The sequence below is a fragment of the Saccopteryx leptura genome, chromosome 7, assembly GCF_036850995.1.
Source record: "Saccopteryx leptura isolate mSacLep1 chromosome 7, mSacLep1_pri_phased_curated, whole genome shotgun sequence".
In the NCBI taxonomy this organism is placed as follows: Eukaryota; Metazoa; Chordata; class Mammalia; order Chiroptera; family Emballonuridae; genus Saccopteryx; species Saccopteryx leptura.
The window spans coordinates 115,486,190-115,509,501 of NC_089509.1; the positions used below are offsets into that span (position 1 = coordinate 115,486,190).

The 23,312-nt window shown below is 52.9% G+C and overlaps 1 protein-coding gene across 2 annotated transcripts in view; it reads left to right on the forward strand.

Annotated features, from left to right (window-relative positions):
- Positions 1–2,384: 2,384 nt before the first annotated feature.
- The window catches only part of SAG (S-antigen visual arrestin), a 32,702-nt gene continuing 11,774 nt past the window's right edge, over positions 2,385–23,312 (forward strand). The window contains exons 1-10 of one of the 2 annotated variants that reach the window (XM_066346350.1): positions 2,385–2,536; positions 3,228–3,359; positions 8,470–8,530; positions 11,550–11,594; positions 13,096–13,289; positions 14,483–14,542; positions 16,501–16,577; positions 17,511–17,646; positions 18,835–18,919; positions 21,202–21,274. In XM_066346350.1, the coding sequence (XP_066202447.1) occupies positions 3,288–3,359; positions 8,470–8,530; positions 11,550–11,594; positions 13,096–13,289; positions 14,483–14,542; positions 16,501–16,577; positions 17,511–17,646; positions 18,835–18,919; positions 21,202–21,274 (803 nt within the window). In that variant the 5' untranslated portion in view covers positions 2,385–2,536; positions 3,228–3,287. The remainder of the gene's footprint in view (positions 2,537–3,227; positions 3,360–8,469; positions 8,531–11,549; positions 11,595–13,095; positions 13,290–14,482; positions 14,543–16,500; positions 16,578–17,510; positions 17,647–18,834; positions 18,920–21,201; positions 21,275–23,312) is intronic. The other variant, XM_066346351.1, reaches the window with a different exon arrangement.

A 23,312-nucleotide genomic window follows, 5' to 3' on the forward strand; every position in this document is an offset into this window, starting at 1 on the left:
GTTGAGGTGTGTAGGCCAAGGATTCGTTAGTTTGCATCTGAAATGCACTCATTTACCCCACGGCAACAAGGCCCCCCATGTCAAAGCATCAGAAATACAGAAAATAAAAAGGCATTATCAGACCAGGGGTCCCCAAACTACGGCCTGGCCCGCGGGCCACATGCGGCCCCCTGAGGCCATGTATCCGGCCCTCGCAGCACTTCTGGAAGGGGCATCTCTTTCATTGGTGGTCAGTGAGAGGAGCATAGTTCCCATTGAAATACTGGTCAGTTTGTTGATTTAAATTTACTTGTCCTTTATTTTAAATATTGTATTTGTTCCCGTTTTGTTTTTTACTTTAAAATAAGATATGTGCAGTGTGCATAGGGATTTGTTCATAGTTTTTTTTACAGTCCGGCCCTCCAACGGTCTGAGGGACAGTGAACTGGCCCCCTGTGTAAAAAGTTTGGGGACCCCTGATCAAGACGATCCGGTGGTCAAATGAGGTTTTTCTAATTTTATCATTTGTTTTACATGTATTAGCTGGCATTCCTCCATAAAAACAATTTTTTGCCCTTAGAAATTAAAAATAAAAAAGCCTGACTTGTGGTGGTACAGTGGATAGAGTGCCGACCTGGAATGCTGAAGTCGCTGGTTCAAAACCCCAGGCCTGCCCGGGTCAAAGCACATACGAGAAGCAACTACTAAGAGTTGATGCTTCTTGCTCCTTCCTCCCTTTCTTTCTCTCCCCTCTCTCTAAAAAAGTAAAAACTAAAAATAAATTAAATATGCCCCCAACGTTAGCTATTGACAGCTATTATACCGTTGCAATCCGAGACTCATTGATATGAGATCCCTATTCTAGATGCTGGAGATGAGATAAGTAAAAAAAAAAAAAAATTAAAAAGAGAAAAACTCGAAACTACTGGAACTTAATATTCTAGTAATGTGGTAGTGGGGGTAACAGACAATAAACACCATTTTTTAAAAGTAAAGTGTCTCGTGCGTTAGATGATACGGAGAAAATGACTGCCGGGGTGGAGGATAGAACTGCTGGACGAGTTGGTATAAAATAGGATGCAGGTGACTAGGGTGACACTGAAGTCAAGACCCAAAGGAATGAAGGGCTATCTGTGGGATGAGTGTTCCGGAAGAGGAAACGGTGATGCAAAGGCCCGGAGGCCGGTTTGAAGAACAACAAAGAGGCCAGTGGACAGGAGCTCCGTGGATGGGGTGGTAAGCTGTAATGTCAGGGGTGGCAGGGGAGCCAGGTCACGCAGGGCCCTGCGGGCGTCACCCAGACGTAGGTGGGAAGCCAGCGGCGTGTTCTGATAGATGCTGGCGCCCAAACAAGCTCTCTGCTTAGACTTGCTTCATCCTTAGGTGCCAGGTCAAGGGTGAATAAATGGGTTAGTGCCCTTCGTTCACTCCCAGGGTGTCCTCAGGAGCAGGTGTTGTCCAGGGCACCAGGATACAAGGTGAGGAAAACGCAGCGGGCGTGGGTTCCTGCCCCTCCCTCCCATAGAGCTGAGAGTCAAGTGCCGAAGGCGGACATGAAATTAACCTCCCACACAAGTGTCAGGTGCACTGCGCCCCTAACCTGGTCCTGGGGGGCGGGGAAGGTTCCCCTGAGGATTGGACCCCCGAGCTGGAATCGGAAGGCTGGACAGTGTCAGTGGGGTGGAGAAAGGAGAGGATTGTTCAGGCACAGAGCAGTGAGCCCCGGGGCGCAGGACCACGCAGAGAGGCAGGGAGTGTTATAATGAGGTGTGCCTGTATCCCGGGGGCAGGAGGGTGCAGAGCGGGACTTGGGAGGGAGACTGATGGTGCAGTCAGACACAGCAGGGGACATTGTGGTCCAGGAAAGCAGTGTGTCTGCTGTGGCCTCGGGGGCGGGGGGCAGGGGCACGGGGCACGGTGAACCATGAACAGATGGCAGAGACACAGGGAGCACTGACAGGACTCGGACCTAATCAATAGGACAGTGGGGGGTGGGGGGAGCAGAGGGGACTGTCTGGTTTGGCCTAGCGGAAGGGTTCCTCTTGAGGTTGACTTTCTCCTTGACCTTTTTGTTTACATCCCTGCCCCCAAGGTTGCGTTAGCTGCCTACTGAGTTTAATCAAGTTTGTCGAGCACTTGAAAATCCCGTCCTTCGCAGGGATAATCAGTCTATTTCCAGAACCCAAAGAGGGTTAAGATGAAAAGTAGCTTTCCTTAAGCCATTGCCCCTCCCTCCCTGCCTTCCCCCCTAGGGTGTGAGGGCTCCTGCATCTGAGCCCAGCCGGAAGGGGACCCTGGCCTAATGCCTAGAACTGCTGAAACGACCAGTTGGCCCATCCTGACACTAATCCAATTTCCTCTCTGCTCCTTAGATGGGATTTGGCTTCGAGACATTGAGATGTGGGTGCTGGGCCCCCTCTCCAGATCCCCTACAAATTCCCCACACACGTCAGCCAGGGCCTCGCTGGGGTCATCTGGGTAGACAGCAAGGGCTGCCTGCCACCCCGGAGCGCACAGAGACCTTCTCCTCCCAGGCCCATCTGGCTGATCGCACAGGGTATGTGACTACCCTCACACAAGCCTCAGAAACTCGGCAGGCGCTCCCATCTCGGGAGCACGCCCACCCCTTCCTCTTCCCCTTCCCCTTCCCCCTCTTTTCCCACCAACGCATGTTACCTTTGCCTCTCTCTCTCCTGAGCTCCAAGGGTTCTTCTTTTGCTTCTGAAATTGGTTTTCCTGAGTCTATGCAGCCCGGCTGACTCACTTCTACTACCTCTGTAACTTTCTAAATCAACTTCCTCATAATTTGAAAAAATAAAAATAAAAGGAAAGAAGGAAGGAAGGAAAGAAAGGTGGGTAAGAGGTAAAGGAAAGAAGAAAGAAAAAGAAAGGAAGGAAGGAAGGAGGAAGAGAGGGAGGGAAGGAGGGAAGGGAAAGAGAAATTCTGTTACCATGACAGAATTTTAAAGTCAGCCTAAGTGTGACGATACCAAATTTTAGTCAGAAAGTAAAACCTTCTTGTTGGAACCCAGGGGGACTTTCTGGCGAGGTTTACTAAGATATGTGTGAGGCTTATTGATAAAATAAAAACACAGCTTGTGAAAAGCAGCACACCGCAGCACAGTACCAACCAGACAAAGACCTTAATCACACGTGGATTCCAAGGCAGGTAGAAGAAAATGTCAGGTGGATGTACAGCATCTTACGCGTAGGATTGATACCCAGAATGTTCTCGACTTTATGTTTAGGACTGATTTCACCTCTCCCAGCCCTCAAACACCTGACGTGCATCCGAGGGTGGAAGAAAGATGGCGGCCAACGTGAAGGGCAAGTCTACTCCAAACTATGTTATCTTCAAGAAGACCTCCCGGGACAAATCGGTAAGTGGTACAGAAGGGAGGAGCTTGGTGGAAGAGTTCGTTGCTTGTTTTTTTAAAGGAGCCTTTTCAAGAGTAGATATGATCAGCACCTGTGAGGTTGAGGGCAGCTCTGTCTGTTTGCGTCTCTGCCTGAGATGTGTCATAAATGGGATATGAAAGAATAAGTGAATTGCAGAAATACACCTTCTCTTCAATTGCAGCAACACTTTTCGTACTGAGACCCTTAATTTTCTTCTAACCTCTCATCCCCCACCGGCCTCACTCGCAATTTTACTTCTTTTCCTAGGCAGCCCTGAACCCGCAGCTTACTATTTCCACACTGTTTTGTTGATGTCTGTCACTCGCTTGGCCCTCTGTCTGTCATCGCACCTCCTGCCGGGGGAGCCCTAATGAGGCAGTGACCTCCTGTGCACCTGCCCGAGCTGTGCTCTCAGCCTCACTGGGCCTTCAGGGCCGCTGGGTAAGGGGACAGGCCCAGCTTGCCACTGTACTGCCCTGCGGCCGCCTGGCCACCACGATCCTGGCCAACTGCATACTCGGCAGAGATATTGCTACTCTTGGCTCCATCAGATGATCACACACATGAGATGATCTAAATGTGCCCATGAATGTCCTAGCCTGGGAGATCAGGGAGGGTCCTCCGGGGACAGGGTCTCCTTGTTCCATTTGATGGCTTCTTTTTTTTTTACAGGGACAGAGAGAGAGTCAGATAGAGGGATAGACAAGGACAGACAGGAACGGAGAGAGATGAGAAACATCAACCGTCAGTTTTTCGTTGTGACACCGTAGTTGTTCATTGATTGCTTTCTCATATGTGCCATGACCACGGGCCTTCAGCAGACTGAGTAACCCCCCGCTCGAGCCAGTGACCTTGGGTCCATGCTAGTGAGCTTGTTTTTTGCTCAAGCCAGATGAGCCCGCACTCAAGCTGGCAACCCCGGGGTCTCGAACCTGGGTCCTTCTGCATCCCAGTCCAATGCTCTATCCACTGCGCCATGGCCTGGTCAGGCTTGATGGTTTCTTAAAGCCAACCATCTAATTCAGCGCCATCAATACAAGCTACATTTCTAATTTAAAATTTTTTAATAGCCACATTTACAAAGTAAGAAGAAACAGGTGGAATTCATTTTATTTAATTCAATATATCCCCCCAAAAAAACTATCATTTTAACACGTAAATAGCATAAAGATTATTGATAACATATTTTACATTCATTTTCTGGTGTGGACTCTACATTCATAGCACGTGTCAGTTGGAATGGCCATATTTCAAGTGTCCAGTCACCACTGTAACTAGTGGCTACCGTATTGGCCCTGTAACTAGCAGCTACCATATTGGACATTTTCAAGTGTCCAGTCGCCACCTGTAACCAACGGCTACCATATTGGCCCAGTAACTAGCGGCTATCATACTGGAGAGTGTGATCTAGATCATTCTTCTCATTGACTCTAAAGCCTATACTGGGCCACGCAGAAAACTCTCTGATCTTTATGGTGTCGCACGAGAGAAGCAGGCTCTGCAGTCTCTCTCTACCTTCTCCTCTCCTGGCTGAGGAGCTCCACCACTTCCATCAGGTACTCTGATTCCCTGGAGGGGCAAGTACGGTGCCCCCAACCTCTCATTCTCCAGACTCTTTTGCAACTTGTGCCTTTCCAGCACGCTTTAACCTGACTTCCGGCGGAAAAGGATGGAAAGACCACTCCTGTTGGGCCCTATCATGTTTCCACTTTTTTCTTCTTCATGTCTAGATATACATTCTCGGAGCCAAGAAATTTAGATATTTTTTGTATTAAGAGATAAAAAATAATTCATCAATTAACGCCTCACAGATTAGGATCATTCCAACTGTAACCTTTGCCTGGGTCCCGGCATGGAGTGCCAGGGCTCAGGGGCCGTTTCTCTGATCCTCTCCACTCTCCCTTCCCTGTGGTCTTCTTCCCTCAGCTGGTAACAAAGTGGCTGCCCCAGCTCCGGGTGTCTCACCCTCACTTCTTTCCAGAAGAAGAAAGAGGCTGTTACTTCTGGGTCTCTCTCTCTCCCTTCCTCTCTCTCTCTCTTTTTTTAACTTTTTTTTTTTTTTTTTTTTACAGAGACAGAGAGAGAGTCAGAGAGAGGGATAGACAGGGACAGACAGACAGGAACGGAGAGATGAGAAGCATCAATCATTAGTTTTTTGTTGCAACACCTTAGCTGTTCATTGATTGCTTTCTCATATATGCCTTGACCGCGGGCCTTCAGCAGACCGAGTAACCCCTTGCTCGAGCCAGCAACCTTGGGCTCAAGCTGGTGAGCTTTTGCTCAAACCAGATGAGCCCTCACTCAAGCTGGCGACCTCAGGGTCTCAAACCTGGGTCTTCTGCATCCCAGTCCGACGCTCTATCCACTGCGCCACTGCCCAGTTAGGCTCTTATTTTTAACTTTTTAAAACAAATTTATTGACTGATTTTAGAGAAGGAGAGGAAGAGAGAGAGAGAAAAAAAGAGAGAGAAACATCGACTTGTTGTTCCACTTACTTATGCATCATTGGTCAATTCTTATATGTGCCCTGACTGGGGATTGAACCTACAACCTTGGCCTATTAGGAAGACACTGTTACTAACTTAGCTACCCAGCCAGAGCCCCTGGGGGTCTCTTTTTATGAGTGAGGAAATATTTTCCCAGCAGCCCTTTAGCAGAATTCTTTCATATCTTATTGTTCAAAACTGGGTCACATGCCTTCCCCGAGCCATCCTGAGCCAAAGGAATTGGAGGATGGTCATAATCGGATCCAGCCAATCAAGAATCATTCTCTAGGGCTGTCCTGCTCTTAGCGCAGGACCACATGGGGGATGGTGGACCCTGCCACCGTTAGTGACTTCTCTCCAGGAAGGAGGGACTTGTGGCTCTTGCGTGGCTCACAGCAGGCCACTGCTGTCTCACATTTAGCCCAATTTCTCTCCTCTTTCCTTTCCCTCCCCGTCCAACTGCTGCGGAAGAGCTGCCTTTGCTCCCGTCTGAGGTCCATGCTGCTCACACCCTGAGTCCCGCGGTCCACCCCTCCTTAGGGTCCGCCACCACCCGCCTCCCTTCTGGGCTGTATCTGCAGCCTCTCCCTCGCTACCGGGACTTCGCCCGAGCGTCACAACGAGGCCCGACCTCATGTACCTTAAACACACCACCACCCTCTCCCCTGAGCCCTGTCCCCCTTCTAGCTCACCTTCCTTCACAACCAGAGCGTGAAAAGGAAGAGAACTCTCGCTCCTGTCACTTGCCTTGTCATCGTCGTCCCCCCCCCCCCCCCCCCAGCCTGCTCACTCCTCACTCCTTCCCACTCCCAACCACATCAGCTGCCTGGCCGGCTTCCGGTCCAGCCTCGCCAGTGTGGTCTCCGCTGAGCTGCTCCGGTGATCACAGTGCCGGTGTTCTGCTCTATAAGACAGGGGCAATTCCTATCTTACAGAGGGGTCGTGAGGATGGAATGAAATAATGTGGCCACAGTGCTTGGCTCGGTTCCTGGTACATGGCAGACACTCTGAATGCCATCTGCGTGCAGGTCTTCCATCCAGCTGGACATGTTCTTTAGGGTCAGGTCCCCCTAGGACCCTCTCTGGCAACAGCCTGCATCGCCATTTGGTGACCATTCACCGGCAGATGAAAGCATCCTTTCGGCTCCGGGCTTTGTATACACCCAATTGTTTTGCCCAGAAACACCCCCCACCGGTGGGCCAGTCTCCCACCCCCCATCTGCTCACCTGGCTGTGTGATTCTGAAGGTGCTCCCACACCTATCATACAAATAACCTAAGGCACAGGGATTGGCTCCAGGACATGTGATGGGAGGGCATAGATCTCGGAGATGATTCAGTGCCACCAAAAATGATTTGGGGAGTTCACCAATAAAACATACGAATTTAAGAGGCTTTGGGAGAAAGGGGGCCAGCCAGAGTGCACACAGTCACTGGGGCATTTAGCAAATGCTGGCTGAATTCCTGTTGCGTAGCGGGTGCCGTCGTAGGTACTGTGATGGCTGAAAATCAGAATTTGGCCCTGGACAGGTAGCTCAGTCGGTTAGAGCATTGTCCTGATACACCAAGGTGGTAGGTTCGATCCCTGGTCAGGGAACATGCAAGAATCAACCAATAAATGCATGGAGGGTGGAACAACAAATAGATGTTTCTCTCTTCTTCCCTCCCTCCCTCCCTCACTCTCTCTTTTCCTCTTTCTAAAATCAGTAAAAACTTTATAAAAAACACAGAATTCTTACCATCAAGGCGCTCATAGTTTCACAGGTTAAAGTGATGAGTGGCGGTGAACCAACCTGTGCTGTCTGTCCCACAAAGGGGTTGGGGAGAGGACTTTGCTGTCAGGGGCGTGAAAACGTTCAGGGTGAGGGCCCAGGTGCATCTTCCCTGCACCCAGCTCCACCCACCCCCACTCCCAGCTCCGCCCATCCCCACTCCCAGCTCCGCCCACCCCCACTCCCAGCTCCGCCCATCCCCACTCCCAGCTCCGCCCATCCCCACTCCCAGCTCCACCCACCCCCACTCCCAGCTCCGCCCATCCCCACTCCCAGCTCCACCCACCCCCACTCCCAGCTCCGCCCATCCCCGCTCCTCAGAGCACGGGTCCAGGTTTACCTGTACAGAAGCTCACCTGGTAGGATTGCCGAGATTCCTCCAGAACACCCGGCTCTCTGCTCGGTCCAGAAATTCTTTTAACAAGGAGGGGAAACCTTTCATTCACAGCTAGAAATTAAAGGCTTAACATGCAGTTGGGTGGGAAAAGCCTCATTTGCATAGACATAACTTACCACTCAGATATTACCAGTTAATTTAACTAGTTTAACTGATGGGATATCAGATCTGGGCTTGATGGGTAAAGGTGGAGAGAACAGCGTCCATCCAAAGGGGAGGGAGGACCTCCCTGGAGCCGATGCAGGAGGAGGAAAGAGCACACCGTGTCTGCAATCCATCGTCCCTGCCCCCAGCCACGCATCGGGGAGGAGGCGCTGAGCGGGCTGCAGACCCAGGGGTCTCCTGTTCTGAAAGGTTTTGGTTGGTGCTGATGCTTAGGATCAATGCCTTCCTCGTGTTCTTTGGCCATTTAGAATCCACACCTGTTCCTTCCACAGGTGACCATCTACCTGGGAAAGAGGGACTATATAGACCATGTGGAACAAGTGGAGCCCGTGGGTAAGTTGAGGTTCGAGTGAAACTTTCACATTGGTTTTCCTTTAAGTCATCAGACAACTGTTCGTTTTAAATATATATATATATTTTTTATATTTTTCTGAAGTGAAAAGCAGGGAGGCAGAGAGACAGACTCCTGCATGCATCCGGCTGGGATCCACCCAGCATGCCCACCAAGGGGCGATGCTCTGCCCATCTGGGGTGTTGCTCCGTTGCAACTGGAGCCATTCTACTGCCTGAGGCCAAGGCCATGGAGCCGTCCTCAGCACCCGGGCCAACTTTGCTCCAATGGGGCCTTGGCTGCAGGAGGGAAAGAGAGAGACAGAAATAAAAGAGGGCCTGACCTGTGGTGGCACAGTGGATAAATCCTCTACCTGGAATGCTGAGGTCACTGGTTTGAAACCCTGGTCTTGCCTGGTCAAGGCACATATGGGAGATGATGCTTCCTGCTCCTCCCCACCTTCTCTCCCTCTCTCTCTCTCTCTCTCTCTCTCTGTCTCTCATCTCTGAAATGAATAAATAATAAAATAAATAAATAAATAAATAAAAATTTTAAAAAAAGAAGAAAGAAAGGAGGGAGGAAGGGTGGAGAAGCAGATGGGTTCTTCTCCTGTGTGCCCTGGCCGGGAATCGAACCCAGCATGGACTTCCACATGCTGGGCCGAGGTACTACCACCAGGGCCCATTTTGTATTTTTAAAATGCTATCTTCAGTCCTTATAGAGTTTTATTTTTTTTAATTTTAATTTTAATTTTTTATTTTATTTATTCATTTTTAGAGAGGAGAAAGAGAGGGAGAGAGAGAGAGGAGAGAGACACAGAGAGAGAGAAGGGGGGAGGAGCTGGAAGCATCAACTCCCATATGTGCCTTGACCAGGCAAGCCCAGGGTTTCGAACCAGCGACCTCAGCATTTCCAGGTCAACGCTTTATCCACTGCGCCACCACAGGTCAGGCCCCATTTTGTATTTTTAAAAATTGGCTTTGCTAATAATCTAACCAAAGAAATGCAAAATTAAAACATTAGTGAGGTGCCGCTGTCTGACTGGGAACAATTTTAAAGAGCGTGGGAGAGACAAAGGACTGATGTCCAGAGTATATAAAGAACACTCAAAATTCACAGTAAAGAAGAAAAACAAAACCCAGCTAGAAAATAGATAAAAGACACGAAGAGGTGTTTCATCCAGGAAGACGTACGGATGGCAAGTGAACACACGGATAAATGTTTGACATCGTTGGTCGTTTGAGAAGTACAAATGAAAAACACAATGCAGTGTCATTATATGGCTGTCAGGATGGCTAAGACTAAAGATACAACAGCCAATGCTGGGGCAGATGCAGAGACACAGGGTCCCTCAGGCACTGCTGGTGGGGATGCGAGAGGCGACAGCCACTCCAGAGATCGTTTATAGTTTGGCAGTTTCGTAAAAAATGACACATACATCTACCCCATGACCCAGTAACTGCACTCCCGGGCATTGATTTATCCCGGAGAAATGGAAACTGTGTCCACACGAAGACCTACGCGTGTTTGTTCATGCCGGTTCTATTTGTAACAGCTCCAAAGTGGAAAGAACCAAACCGTCTCTCCACGGGTAAATAAGGTTCAACGACCCGTGGCCCGGCCACACCGTGAGACTCCCCTCAGCAGTAAGAAAGAAGGAACACCGGCACACACACAGCAGCCTGCAGACGGACCTCCAGGGCATGAGGCCGCCTGGGAAAAGCCATAGACCGTATGGTTCTAGTTATGTCACATCCTCGAATTGAGACAATGATAGAAACGGGCCACTTGATGAGCAGTTAGCTGGGACTAAGGGGGGTGGAATGTGATTCTACAGGGAGAGCCCGCGGGGGAGCGTGAGGGAGCAGTGCTGTCCCCAGATAGCAGCAGCGGTCACACAAGCGTCCGCAGGAGAGGGAGTGACATAGAACCGTGCACACTGTCCATGTCAGCTTCCTGGTTGTGATAGTGTACTGTAATTAGCTAAGATGTAACCACTGGGATGCCCAGGGACCTCCCTGTACTATCTTTGCCACTTTTTGTGATTCTATAATTATTTCAACTCATATAGTTATTAAAAAAAAACGGAGTGTACAAAGCAGACATTTTTAGGTTCTGAAGATGAGTGTCTCTCAGCAAAACCCTCCCTGGGAGGTCATTTGGCAGAATGTTATCAGCCCGGTCCAGCTCTGCCACGGGGACAAAGGGAGACTTAGCTAGGAGGACGCTCACCGCAGCATTAATTATAATGGACAGAGTTAGAAATAAAAATTTTAGGCTACCTTCATTCTTTGGAGCAATATGTAGCCATTGAATTGATGAGTACATAGTGTGTGTGTGTGTGTGTGTGTGTGTGTGTGTGTGTGGTGAGACAGAGAGAGAGAGAGAGAAATACATGTAGTTGAGTGAGGAAAGCTATTAACTGAGTAGTATGTATAGTAGGATCTCATTTTTTTTTTTTTTTGACACACAGAGAGAGAGAGAGAGAGAGAGAGAGAACAGTCAGAGAGAGGGACAGATAAGGGCAGACAGGAAGGGAGAGAGATGAGAAGCATCAATTCTTTGTTGCAGCTCCCTAGTTGTTCACTGATTTCTCATATGTGCCTTGACAGGGGGCGGGGGAGACTGCAGCAGAGCCAGTGACCCCTTGCTCAAGCCAGTGAGTGACCTTTGGGCTCAAGCTGGTGAGCCTGCGCTCAAGCCGGATGAGCCCGCACTCAAGCTGGCGGCGACCTCAGGGTTTCGATTCGAACCTGGGTCCCCTGCGTCCCAGTCCGACACTCTATCCACTGTGCCACCACCTGGTCAGGCAGAATCTCATTTTTTAAAGCTGGAAAAAATTCTCTACCAGTATCTTGACAGTACCTCTGGGGAGTGGAAATTGAGGCGACTATGTTTCCTCTGTGCTTCCTTTCCCTATAAGGAACGCAGCCTCCAGGTGCACTTAAAACCCTCTATCCATGGGGGAGGCCTCTGGTCTCTTTCATCCCCTCCCCTCACTGTTCTCTGTCTTCGGTGCAGATGGTGTCGTGCTGCTGGACCCTGAGCTCGTGAAGGGAAAGAGAGGTGAGGCGGGCTCTCGTCCCCTGGGGACAATGGGCTGGGCTGGGCAGGTGCCAGGGAGGGGGCATTAGTGTGGCAGGAGGGCCGGGGCACTTCCGGGGCTCTCCTGCTCACAGCAGAGCTCGCTGTCCCCCTTTCTCAGATGAAGGTGGGATTCTAGAAGCCAGGTGACTGAGGTGGCAGGAGGAGTAGATGGTGACAGAGCTGAGGTCCATGGGCTCTGTCCCCGGTGCCTGCATCCCCGTGTCCTCTAGTTTGTGCCACCACCAACCGCAGGATGGCTCCGTGGTGCGTTTGCCCGTGAACAGGGAACTCAGCCTGCTGGAAGGCAGGGTTTGTCTTCCTGCTTCCGGCGGAGGTTCTGAGCCACGGTCACAGCACCCTCGAAGGTCTCTGGCAATTGGGATGTGTGGCGGGTAATTGGGTACTCAGAACAGTTCGTAAACTGAGTTAGAGCGGAGTTGAGTTATCCTAATCGTAACAGCACGAGACTTAGTTCCAGTCCAAAGATGCCTTTCTGAGTGGTTGCTACTGGCAACTATGAGGCATTGTTCCTAACCCTGGATGTGCCCAGGGGACTATGTCAGGTGGAGGCCCGGCAGAAATAGTGCTGAACGCCGCCCCCTCGGCTGTCTTCTCCCTCCTCTGGTGCCCTCGCCAGAGAAGGGCACGTGCTCTGAGGGAGAGCGCCGAATGGCCAGGTGGTGGAAGGCCGGGCCCCTCTGGACGCCGTCCTCAAACATCAGCTGAGGGCCTGGCCAGCTGTCGGTGGTGTCTCCTCCGAGCTCAGCTGGGAAGGGCAGTTATCTCTGGGACAGACCCAGACGACATCCTCAGGCAACGACTCCTGAGGACATGGGGGACCCTGTCTGCCCGCTTTGTGTTCTAGAATAGTGCGTTGTTTCACTTACCACATTAAAAACAGTGGTAACATGTGGAGGCTTGTATAATTCTTTGGTCTACTGGAGGCACAATTTACATCTTTTTAATCAAGTTGAGTCTTCAGAAGTGGTGACTAGAGAATGCTTGTTTCTGAGCGGTGTGGACAGGAAGGTTTCTTCCCGGATTTGACTCCATCGCTCCATAAACCCCTCTGGCCTCCCTTGCGAGCCTGCGTCCCGCTCCAGCCCAGGTCCCTCCGCTTCCTACCTTCACCTGCAGCTCCATCCAGACAGCCTGCCCCCAGAACCCAAGCGACCTGTACTCCTTAAAAGCCTCCTGAGGTCACTGAGCTGGTGGGTCAAGAGGAGGGGTGTCAGGATGGAGGAAACAGTTCAGTCAGGTCACAGAATAGTGGGGTTCATGGGTGGTGCCCCCTAGTCCCCTGACATGCCCCTGCAGGGTAATTAACACAAGCCCCGGGGACGTGTGGTGTGGTTCTCAAACCCCATCCCCACCGGAAGCTACCGGTTGGATGCCGTGAGCGATGGGGTCAGTGGTCACCCCGTGCCCACTCAGCTGGCTGGGCAAGCCCACCCACCCTTCTCTCTCGCCTGCCTTCCAGTGTATGTCACCGTGACGTGCGCCTTCCGCTACGGCCAGGAAGACATCGATGTGATGGGCCTGACCTTCCGCAGGGACCTGTACTTCTCTCGGGTCCAGGTGTTCCCTCCCGTGGGGGCTGCAAGCGCCCCCACCAAACTGCAGGAGAGCCTTATGAAGAAGCTGGGGGCCAACACGTACCCCTTTGTGCTCACGGTGGGTGGCCCCGCTCAGGAGCACTGCCCGTCTGGGCTCCTTCACCCACAGCACCTTGTACTGTGACCGGGGGAGAGGGGGCGGGGCGAAGGGGCGGGGCGGAGGAAAGGGGACTGGGGAATGACTTCACATTTGTGGGCCTTCAAATTGCACCCTTGGAGGAAATTCTAGATTGCATGGGCTGCGATTGTCTTTTTTTAAGCCCTTGAAAATAGCCTCTAAGCCCTTTGAAGATACTGTTTAAACCAACGACTTTAAAATATTTCCCTTCACCCGACCACCTAATTACATGCACGTGTTATTCCTTAACTTACCCATCTATAAAAAGAAAGATGTGCCCCCCCACCCCATGTTGGCTCAGAGGGATTCTAAACAGAAGAGTTCCTTAAGGGACAGCAGATCTTATTGAAATAAGAAGCCTTGTCTGTAGCTCCGCGGGTCGTGATAGATAAATCGCTCCATCTCAAGAGGCATGGATTCCCCTGGGGACACCTGGCTTCCCAAGGGCCAGCCCGCGTGTCCCCTGAGACTTGGCGTGAGCTCTTTGCTAGCTTTAAGATCATAAACTCCTCCAAAGTTACATGGTTCAGCCTAAAAACAGGAAGGAAATTCTGATGCACGCTACAACATGGATGAACCTTGGAAAGGTTAAAGTGCAAAAGCAGCCAGACAGAAAAGAGAGAATACCGTCTGACTGCTCATCTGCCGTCCCCTAGAGTGGGCAATCCCACAGAGACAGACGGCAGAATAGAGGTTGCCAGGGGTGGGGACAGAGCTTCCATGTGGGCTGATGAGAAAGTTCCGGAGAGGAGAGGGTGGTGGTGATTTGTGCAGAACGGAGCAGCCAGCAAAGGAGCCGGCTAATGAAGCTTGGTGTCTCAGGAGCCCCAGCAAGGGTGGCGCAGAGCTGCAGGCAAATTGTTGTAGCGCATCCTGAGGGAAAAGGTCAGGGGTCAGTGACACAAGCAAGCCAGACAGCGGGACAGGCGCCTCTGGGAAACACCCACCTCCTCACACGTTTGTGTGTCTGGGTACGCACAGACACTTTGGGATGGTTCTGTTTACGACGTCGTTCCGGGTCGTGGGGGGTGCCCTTGTCCTCGTGTTCCAGTCTGTGCACCACAGTATACGAGTATACATACGTTGCAGGTGGGCCCCCCTCTGAAAGAAGTGCCTATGGTTTCTCCCCACAGTTCCCGGACTACTTACCCTGCTCGGTGATGCTGCAGCCAGCTCCGCAGGATACGGGCAAGGTGGGTCCGAGAAGGACTGCCATGGAGTCGTTCCTTCCAGCAAAGGCCTGCTAAACATAGCCTCTTATCTCAGAAAATCTCAAACATACGTAGAGAGAGAGTCTAACGAGCCTGTCACTTGTCTGCAGCAAGTATTAACCACAAGCGACCCTGTGAACAGAAGGGTCGAGTCCCTCCCTTCATGCGTCTTACAGGTCGATGGGGAAAAACGGGCGAGAGGTGAATGACAGGCACCTACGGGCACATCCGAGGATGCCAGGTGCTCTGGAGGGCGAGGACTGAGAGAGGCAAAGGGAGTGTGATGGGGTGCTTGCTGGGGCTGTTGGAGGACGGACTCTCGGATAGGGTAGAGGAGACACTGTTCCCTCCGAGGGCACGGCCCTCCGGGCGGAGGGATCACTGTGCTCACCGTGGGTCCAGCACTGAGGCCACGATAGTCTGAGTGCTGGAGCGGGAGGAGCCGGGTGGAGCGGTGGGAGCAGGTCAGGGAGTGTGTGTGTGGGAGTAGCCAGATCCGGAGGGGCCTGGGGCTTCCTCTGAGTGAGGTGGGAGCCGCCAAGGGGCTCGGAACAGTCGGTCCTGACCTATTTTTACAAAGGATCGAGCTGGCCACTGAGCATGAGCTCCCAGTGGACAGAGAAGCAGAGGGACTGAGCCCGTGCGGGAGGGGAGTGACCGTGGTGGGCCAGGGACTCTAAGTGAGGAAGGAGGGCAGCGGCCAGGAGGACAGGATGGAAGGTTCTGCGGCCCAGGGATGACTGGCTGAAGAGTCATGGGCCCCCCGGGACTCACGGGGAAGGGAGCTAAAATATGCCAGGTGAGTAGCAGGTCTCTCTGTGAGTTATGCAAGGGGCAGTGACAGGCAGTCCTGCCTCCACATTAGAGGTTTGTGAAACGAGGGTAAGGAGTCAGCAGTAGCGTTTGAGAAAAGTGGAATGGAAGGAAGAGAGAGAGTGGGAGACCTCAGAGTCCTCCCACACAGCAGAGCTCAGGATTGCGTGGGAGTTGTTTCACACGCTGCTGTCTGTTCACTGGGCCACAGTGTAAACTTCTCACTGTGGGCGGTGAGACCTTTGAAAGTCACAGGTGCAGCCTGACCAGGCAGTGGCGCAGTGGATGGAGCGTCGGACTGGGATGTGGAGGACCCAGGTTCGAGACCCTGAGGTTGCCAGCATGACCTCATCTGGTTTGAACAAAGCTCACCAGCTTGGACCCAAGGTCGCTGGCTCAAGCAAGGGTCACTCGGTCTGCTGTAGCCCCAGGGTCAAGGCACATATGAGAAAGCAATCAATGAACAACTAAGGTGTCGCAATGAAAAACTGATGATTGATGCTTCTCATCTCTCTCCATTCCTGTCTGTCTGTCCCTATCTATTCCTCTCTCTGACTCTCTCTGTGTCTCTGTGAAAAAAAAAAAAAAGTCACCGGTGCAGAAAATGGGTGTGGACAGCCGAGGTGAACGAAGACAAGGTCACTACGTCGAAGTGGGAGACATTGAGCTAGCCAACAAAGTGCCATCTTTGTTCCATCTGGGAGGCAGAGCTCAGTATGAGCCAAGGCCTGAGAGGCCAGGGAGGGGCGTCTGCATGCCTGGGGGCTCGGGCCGCACAGTGGAGGCGACCTTGGAGCAGGGGAGCGGAGAATACACTGGAGTTTGTCAGATACGGAAGGAGGGAGGGAAAGAGAAGCAGGACGCATTTCAGAAGCAGGCAGCACTGTGCCCAGGGTAGACTGGCGAAGGGCGTAACCACCGCGGGCGGGCAAGGGGACCGGAGGTGAGGGGTCGCATGGCTACGCAAGCCAGGGTGCTGGTGGGTAATGACGTTTTAATGGTGACTCCTGGAAAGGGTAAGGCTAAGTCAGAAAGAGATGGTGTCAGGTAACACCCACACATGCTGCATGACCCGTCCCAGGACGGGAAGTGCTGATGGTGGTCTTGTCTGCTCTCTGTCCCTGCAGTGCTGTGGGGTCGACTTTGAGGTCAAAGCATTTGCCACAGACAGCAAGGAAGATGAGGAGGACAAAATTCCCAAGAAGTAAGAGAGTGGTTGTGGGACTGAGGGAGGGGCCCGGGTGGGGGTGATAAGAAAGCACCCCTCATCTTGTGTCTGTGGCTGAACTGTCCCCAGGGGCCCCGTGTGTCGAGCATAATAGGGCCTCCCCAGCCCAGAGTAGTCGGGACGACCTCCACACAGGGGCTGGGGGGAGAGGCAGGCAATGGCTGATCATTTGGGGGAAAAAATCCAAAAGAGAATGACGGGAGTTAACAACCTCAAGGGCTCATATCAGTCCCTGAAAACCTCCAGATTTCTTCTTTCTTCAGTTTCCTTCTTTTGTCATTTGTTTATTTTGGTAAGAGACACATAACAAGAAGCTTACTATTTTACCTATTTTCTAGTGTACGATTCAGTGGCATTAGGTACATTCACTGTGTTGTGTAAGCAGAGGTGCATACAAAACATCTCATCACCCCAAACAGAAACCCTCCGCCCGTCGAAATGTACCTCGCGTCCCGCTGATCCTGCAGGCCTGGCCTTTCACTATTGTCTTGTACCTGAACACGGGTCCCAACTGTGCCCCCAACACTCCTCCTCACACTCAGCACACACTGATCAAAGCCACAGTAATCGGCAGCAGCGGTGGTGTGTGCGTCTGAAGCACGTCCCATACAGCACACGACCCAGTCCCACATCCGCCTCACCACAGAGTGGGCGCCCAGGGTCCTCGCTGGGGGTGAGAGTGAGCCCCGGGAGAGCTGGCGGCCCCACGCCCCCCAGCTGGCGAGATCACGGAGAAAGGCCTGGGAACGGGGTCCTGGGTCCCCTCCTCCAGACCAAGGGCCCGTCTCTCTTTGGGTTCATCCCAGGTCATTTGTTGGGTCCCCACGTGAGTGTGGGAGAGAGACCTGGGGCGAGTCCTGGAGAGGCCTGGACTCTAACTGCGGGCTGTCTGTGCCTTTCCGTCCACAGGAGTACTGTGCGTTTACTGATCCGTAAGGTACAGCATGCACCGTCTAAGATGGGTCCCCAGCCCCAGGCTGAGGCCACCTGGCAGTTCTTCATGTCTGACAAGCCGCTGCACCTTGCAGTCTCCCTGAGCAAAGAGGTAACTCACAGGTGTTGCTGTGTTCCGCGTGGGAGCAGGCCTGGGGGACGGGCTCCGCCCCAGTACCCTAACTGCTGTGGGGGTGTTTCTGGGGACAGTTTAAGCACCAACGGCTGAGAACAATTGGCTCTTTTTTCATCATCTGAAACTAGTAAAGGTGACCTTTCGAATAGGGTCACACTGACTTGCTTTCCACTCCTTGTCAGTCCTCACCAACAGGCAGGGGGTGGGGAGTTTCTCATACCCTGCCCCCACTCCGCCTGTGCCCCCTCTCTGCCCTGCAGGCCTCGTTACTAGAGTGATACCCATAGGTGTGGTATAAAACCGTTGGCTTCCCTGGGAAATTGAAGTTTCACTGTGACCATGAGGGGGTAGCGGTGACACAGTGCATGTCATCTGTGAGATGTGTCCCAGCAGACAGAGGTGGAGAACCACTGGCTGAGGCTGTCCCTGCCCCTCTGGTCACCAAGAGTTGTGCACACATGTCGAAGAGCCTAAATACTGTGTGTATGTGGGTGTATGCCCGCATATGCATGTGTGCGCCTGTATGTGCAGGTATGTATGCCTGTGTGTGTGGGTGTGTGCCTACTTACGCATGTGTATGCATGTGTATGCCTATGTGTGCAGGTATGTATGCATGTGTGTGCATATATGCATGTATGTGCCTGTGTGTGCACCTATGTGTGCCTGCATGTGCATGTATGCATGGTGGTGTATGCATGTGTGTTTGTGGTGTACGTGTGTGCCCATGCACGCATGTGTGCACGGGTGTGTAAGGTGCGCCCACCAGGGCCCAGGTTACAAGAGCACCACTGCTGACAAGAGCTCGGCCCTGGCTTCCCCACGGGTTGTCTTTCGTTTCACTGGCTTTGTCCCCACTGACCGTATGGTCCCACTTGAGACCCTGTGCTAACTCTGTGGTGACTCCAGGACTGGGCATTGCAGGCAGGGGCTCCCTTGCTCTGCTCCGCATGAGTCACCGTCACTCCTCGGCCTCCCACAGACAGGGCAGGATGCGTTCTGGACCCTCCCTCGGGGAGACACGTGGCTGTCACTGTCTCTTTCTGGAAATGCGGAACCCAGCACTTTTATCTAGTAGAAGGGTCTGGATGAGTCTAGGGAGCCACAAGATTCAAGACACCACCACATTCTGCTCCCTCTTTCTAATCCACCTGCCAACTTTTTCAGATCTATTACCATGGGGAACCCATTCCCGTGACCGTGACTGTGACCAACAACACAGAGAAGACAGTGAAGAAGATTAAAGCACTAGGTAGGACCTTGTGCTCAAAGCTGGAGGGTGGAGTCTTCCTAGAATCTCCCAACCTGGTCCTGTTTCCTGGGAGTCTCTCCTCTGGTCGGGCCAGGCCCTCCCGGGTGCTGGGAAACACCTGTTTGTCTCTGCTGTCGTGGACGGCAAGACCTTAGGGGAAGAAAAGCCCTTCCATGTCGTCTCATACAACCTCATGCCCAGGCTTCGGGCTGGGGACAACATCCTGACAGGTGACACCAGATCTGGGGCAGCCATAACAGGCGTGTTCCCCCGGGGTCAGGGACAAGCTGTGGTGAGAGGTCAGTGCTGTGCAGCAGGAAAGCGCGCGCCTGAGAACTCGGGCGTCCCTGTGGGCTCTGCCGCAGTGTCCCCTCCGAGTCCCGCCGGCCCCCGCAGCAGGGGCTCTGGTCTGCCTGCCCTGGCTTGTGAGGCGCTGAGGGTCAGTCGCACGCAGAGGTGCTCTGTAAATGGTAAAGCGCTGCTGTCACTGGTCCTGGTGAGTCCCCACCTGGAGATGGTGGAGCTACTCGGGTACCACGTGCTGCTGCTCCACTTCCTCCGCTCAGAGGGCATCCGTGCAGGGGTGGTCTGATCTCATGGTCTCTTATGGGCCACGTGAAAATGACACGAGAGAATGACCGAGGGGGATACCTCCAAGTTCGCTTCTAACTCAAACGCTGGACAACGAAGACAGCGTTAAACTTAGTGCGTTGGGGAGACCAACCATCCCAGGTTGCCCAGGACTTCCGGGGCTAAAACAGGGCCGGTCCCAGACAAACTAGGGTGGTTGGTCACCCTCAGGGTCATACTGTCTTCTCTCCCCATGTGTCCATCATAGACAAGGTTCAGGAATTTGGATGCACACATGCTAAAGATTTCTAGGTTATTCCTGAGGCTAACACGAATGCTTTGCTTTATGTTGGTTTGGGCAACTTGCTTTATGTTGGTTTGGTTCATGTGCCTTTAAGTCCTTATAGGACTGGGTTTATTTATTTAGCATGAGGTAGATAGTGTTCAACACAGTGTTCCATGAAGTAGCAGAATTGTGAAAGTATCATTTGATACTTTGCTTTAAAATTATTTCTCAAGGCCCTGGCTGGTTGGCTCAGTGACAGAGCATCGGCCTGGCGTGCAGGAGTCCCAGGTTCGATTCCCGGCCAGGGCACACAGGAGAGGCGCCCATCTGCTTCTCTACCCCTCCCCCCCTCCCCCTCTCCTTCCTCTCTGTCTCTCTTTTCCCTTCCTGCAACCAAGGCTCCATTGGAGCAAGGTTGGCCCTGGGCACTGGGGATGGCTCAGAATGGCTCTGGTTGCAACAGAGCGGCACCCCAGATGGGCAGAGCATCGCCCCCTGGTGGGCAGAGCATCGCCCCCTGGTGGGCGTGCCGGGTGGATCCCGGTTGGGCGCATGCGGGAGTCTGTCTGACTGCCTCCCGTTTCCAACTTTAGAAAAATACAAAAAAAAAAATAATAATAATAAAATAAATAAATAAATAAAATAAAATTATTTCTCAGAGTTTTATGAACCCTAACAACAACATCATTAATTTCTGAAAGCGGCTGTTGAATTTTCTGCAGGATGACGTTAATAGCTTTCTATAGGCTGGGCTCTGTGCTGAGTGCTTCAAACAAATTGTTTCTTTTTATCCTCAAATTTGATTTTAATGGAGGTTTAAAATTATCTTTTTAAAAAAGCATCACATTAGTGATATGAGTTAGATGGCATTATCACCCCCATTTCACTGATGGGCAAATTGACACTGAGAGGAGCTAAGTAACTCACAGCTGAACTTTGAGCCCAAGTCGTCTGGCTCCAGAGCCCACCCTCCTGTCCACCGTGTGCGCCCACAAACCCATCCTGTGCGGCCTCCAGATGGTTTCTGGGTTGGCTCCTCGGAAGGAGAGGCTCGTTTGTTAGACAGAGAATTCTGGAAAGGACAGGTTGGAGGAAGAGAGCAGTGGTGAGTTCCGGGATGCTGGGTGATTGTGTGCCTTGAGGGGACACCCAGGGACATGCCAGCGGCTTAGCAGAGAGGAGGGGCCTCCCAGGAGGTGCAGTTTGAAGAGACCTGCTCACAGGTAGGAGTTGTCACCTCTGAGCAGGTTCCTGGTGAACAGACGTGTCCTCGGGAATCCCAGCCGTTGAGGTGTGTGAGCCGAGAAAGCCATGCCTGACAAGCGTTAGAGAGGCAAGACCGACCGTGTCCCCAGAGGCAGGGCGGCACTGGACACGTACGTGGTGGGCCCCGTGTGAATCGCCCACCTCTGTCCTCCCTCTGCAGTGGAACAAGTGACCAATGTGGTTCTCTACTCGAGTGACTATTACGTCAAGCCGGTGGCCGTGGAGGAAGCACAGTGAGTAACTGTTGGGTTTCTACTTCCTGGGCGGCCCGGGCTTCTCTGTCCAGTTCCCCTTTTGTTCATCTTCACAAGGGAAGCGAGTGCTCAGCCAGCTCCCAGCCGTTCCCGGCCTTCCCCTTCCTCACTCTGAGGGCTGCAGAGAAGCTTAGCATCTCCGTTCCGTCCTCCTTCCCAGGAGTTCCGCGGGAGCCGGGAAGTGGGACGTGATGGAGAGGAGGGTCGTGAGGGTGGAAAGGTCACGGTGGGAACAGTGGGACAGTGGGACCTTCTGTGTGTCCTCGGAACACATTGCTAGCAACTTGACTCCACTCCTACCCCCAGTCCCCCAGCAGATAATCAAGTGATCTAGCAGCCCAGGGAGCGGCTTCCTTTTGATTTCCTCAATTTGAAAATCTCATACCGATGACAGCCGGATTAGCATAGCATGCTGTGTCAATTCTCACTCAGCTCATGGTCACAGTGACGTTTCTCCCTTTATTAGGATCAAGACCAAATGAGAACCCTGAGATGGCTTCTTTTGGGGGGAGGGAGAGACCTGCCCAGATTTGCTTTGTGCTAGGCAGGCAGACAGGGTCCTCAAACACATCGGCTTCTGGGGGTTAGCACCCCACCCCCCGCAGAGATGGCATGTTCTAAGCACCGATGTATGCAGAAAATATCACCATGGCTAGAGGAAGAGGGTGACGAGGAAGGGCGAACTGATTTGGCAAGATAATATTATCAAATATTTAGGCCCTGGCCGGTTGACTCAGCGGTAGAGTGTTGGCCTGGCTTTGGAAGTCCTGGGTTCGATTCCCAGTCAGAACACACAGGAGAAGCACCCATCTGCTTCTCCACCCTCCTCCTCTCCTTCCTCTCTATCTCTCTCTGCCCCTCTTGCAATCAAGGCTCCATTGAAGCAAAGTTGGCCCGGGCACTGAGGATGGTTCCATGGCCTCCATCTCAGGTGCTAGAAAGGCTCCTTTTGCAACGGAGCAACGCCCCAGATGGGCAGAGCATCGCCCCCTGGTGGGCATGCTGGGTGGATCCCGGTCAGGCGCCCTTTGAGATAAACTTGCCCAGAGCAGAGCCCGGAGGGGCACCTGCCTCCACAGGGCCAAGCCCAGGGTGTCTCTAGTGGCGTCCTTGCTCACCGTGTGCCCTAGCAGTCTTCCTGGCTCGCCCTTTGGCATAGGCTTAGTCACCAGTGATGGGAGAGAGTGGTCCTGGGCTGAGCTTCCCCTAACACGGCCCCTGATCAAGTCCTCTGAAAGCTCTCGGGTACATTTTGGACCAAATGATTCCCAGGAAACTGGGAACCAGTCTAGCGCCCCACCACCACCACCACCAAGGTGGCGGGGAGACCGGAAGCTGAGCAGGATCATGCCAGAGGGTCTCAGACCTGAAGCCGCTCAGAGGGCTGCGGAGCAAGGCCGTGGTCCTTGAACCCTGGGCCCCCTGGGCTCGGGTGGGTGGGCCTCCACCAATCCAGGTCAGACCTGTCCCCTGAGCTGCTGCCCACCATCCGGTCCCAGAGCCTGAGGGCCTGGGAAGGCTTTGCTGCCGCAGGAAAAGCTGTTCCCCTTCCTGTTGCTGCCCTTTTACAATATAATTTCTGCTTTTGTCATTCTGCTGCCCAATCCAAACCTGTTGAGAGAGGTCCCCCGGGGGCCCGGCTGGGAGGTGTGGGCCATCCTGTGCTCCAGCAGAACCCTGCAATGAGCAGGCCCAGGAGCCTCCCGTACACACCGCAGGTGGGAGAAGGCACAGCTGCCTGAGACTGCCCGGGGGCTCAAGTAGGGCAGTCCTCGCAGGGGCGCAGGGGCGGGTGGAGTTCAGACTCCCAGCCTGTCTCGCATCAGGCTAAGGGAAGGGGCGAGTGGCTCCCAGGCGGTGTCCCGCCCTCTTCTGGTGGGGACAGGCATGGAGGGTGTGCAGGCAGCATGGATGCAGGCTACGGGCTCTCCTGGGCTCAGTGGTCAGAGAAAAAGTGCAGCTGCGTGCCCGGCCTGCCTCCCTGATTGCAAACTGGAGATCCTGAGAGCACCTACTC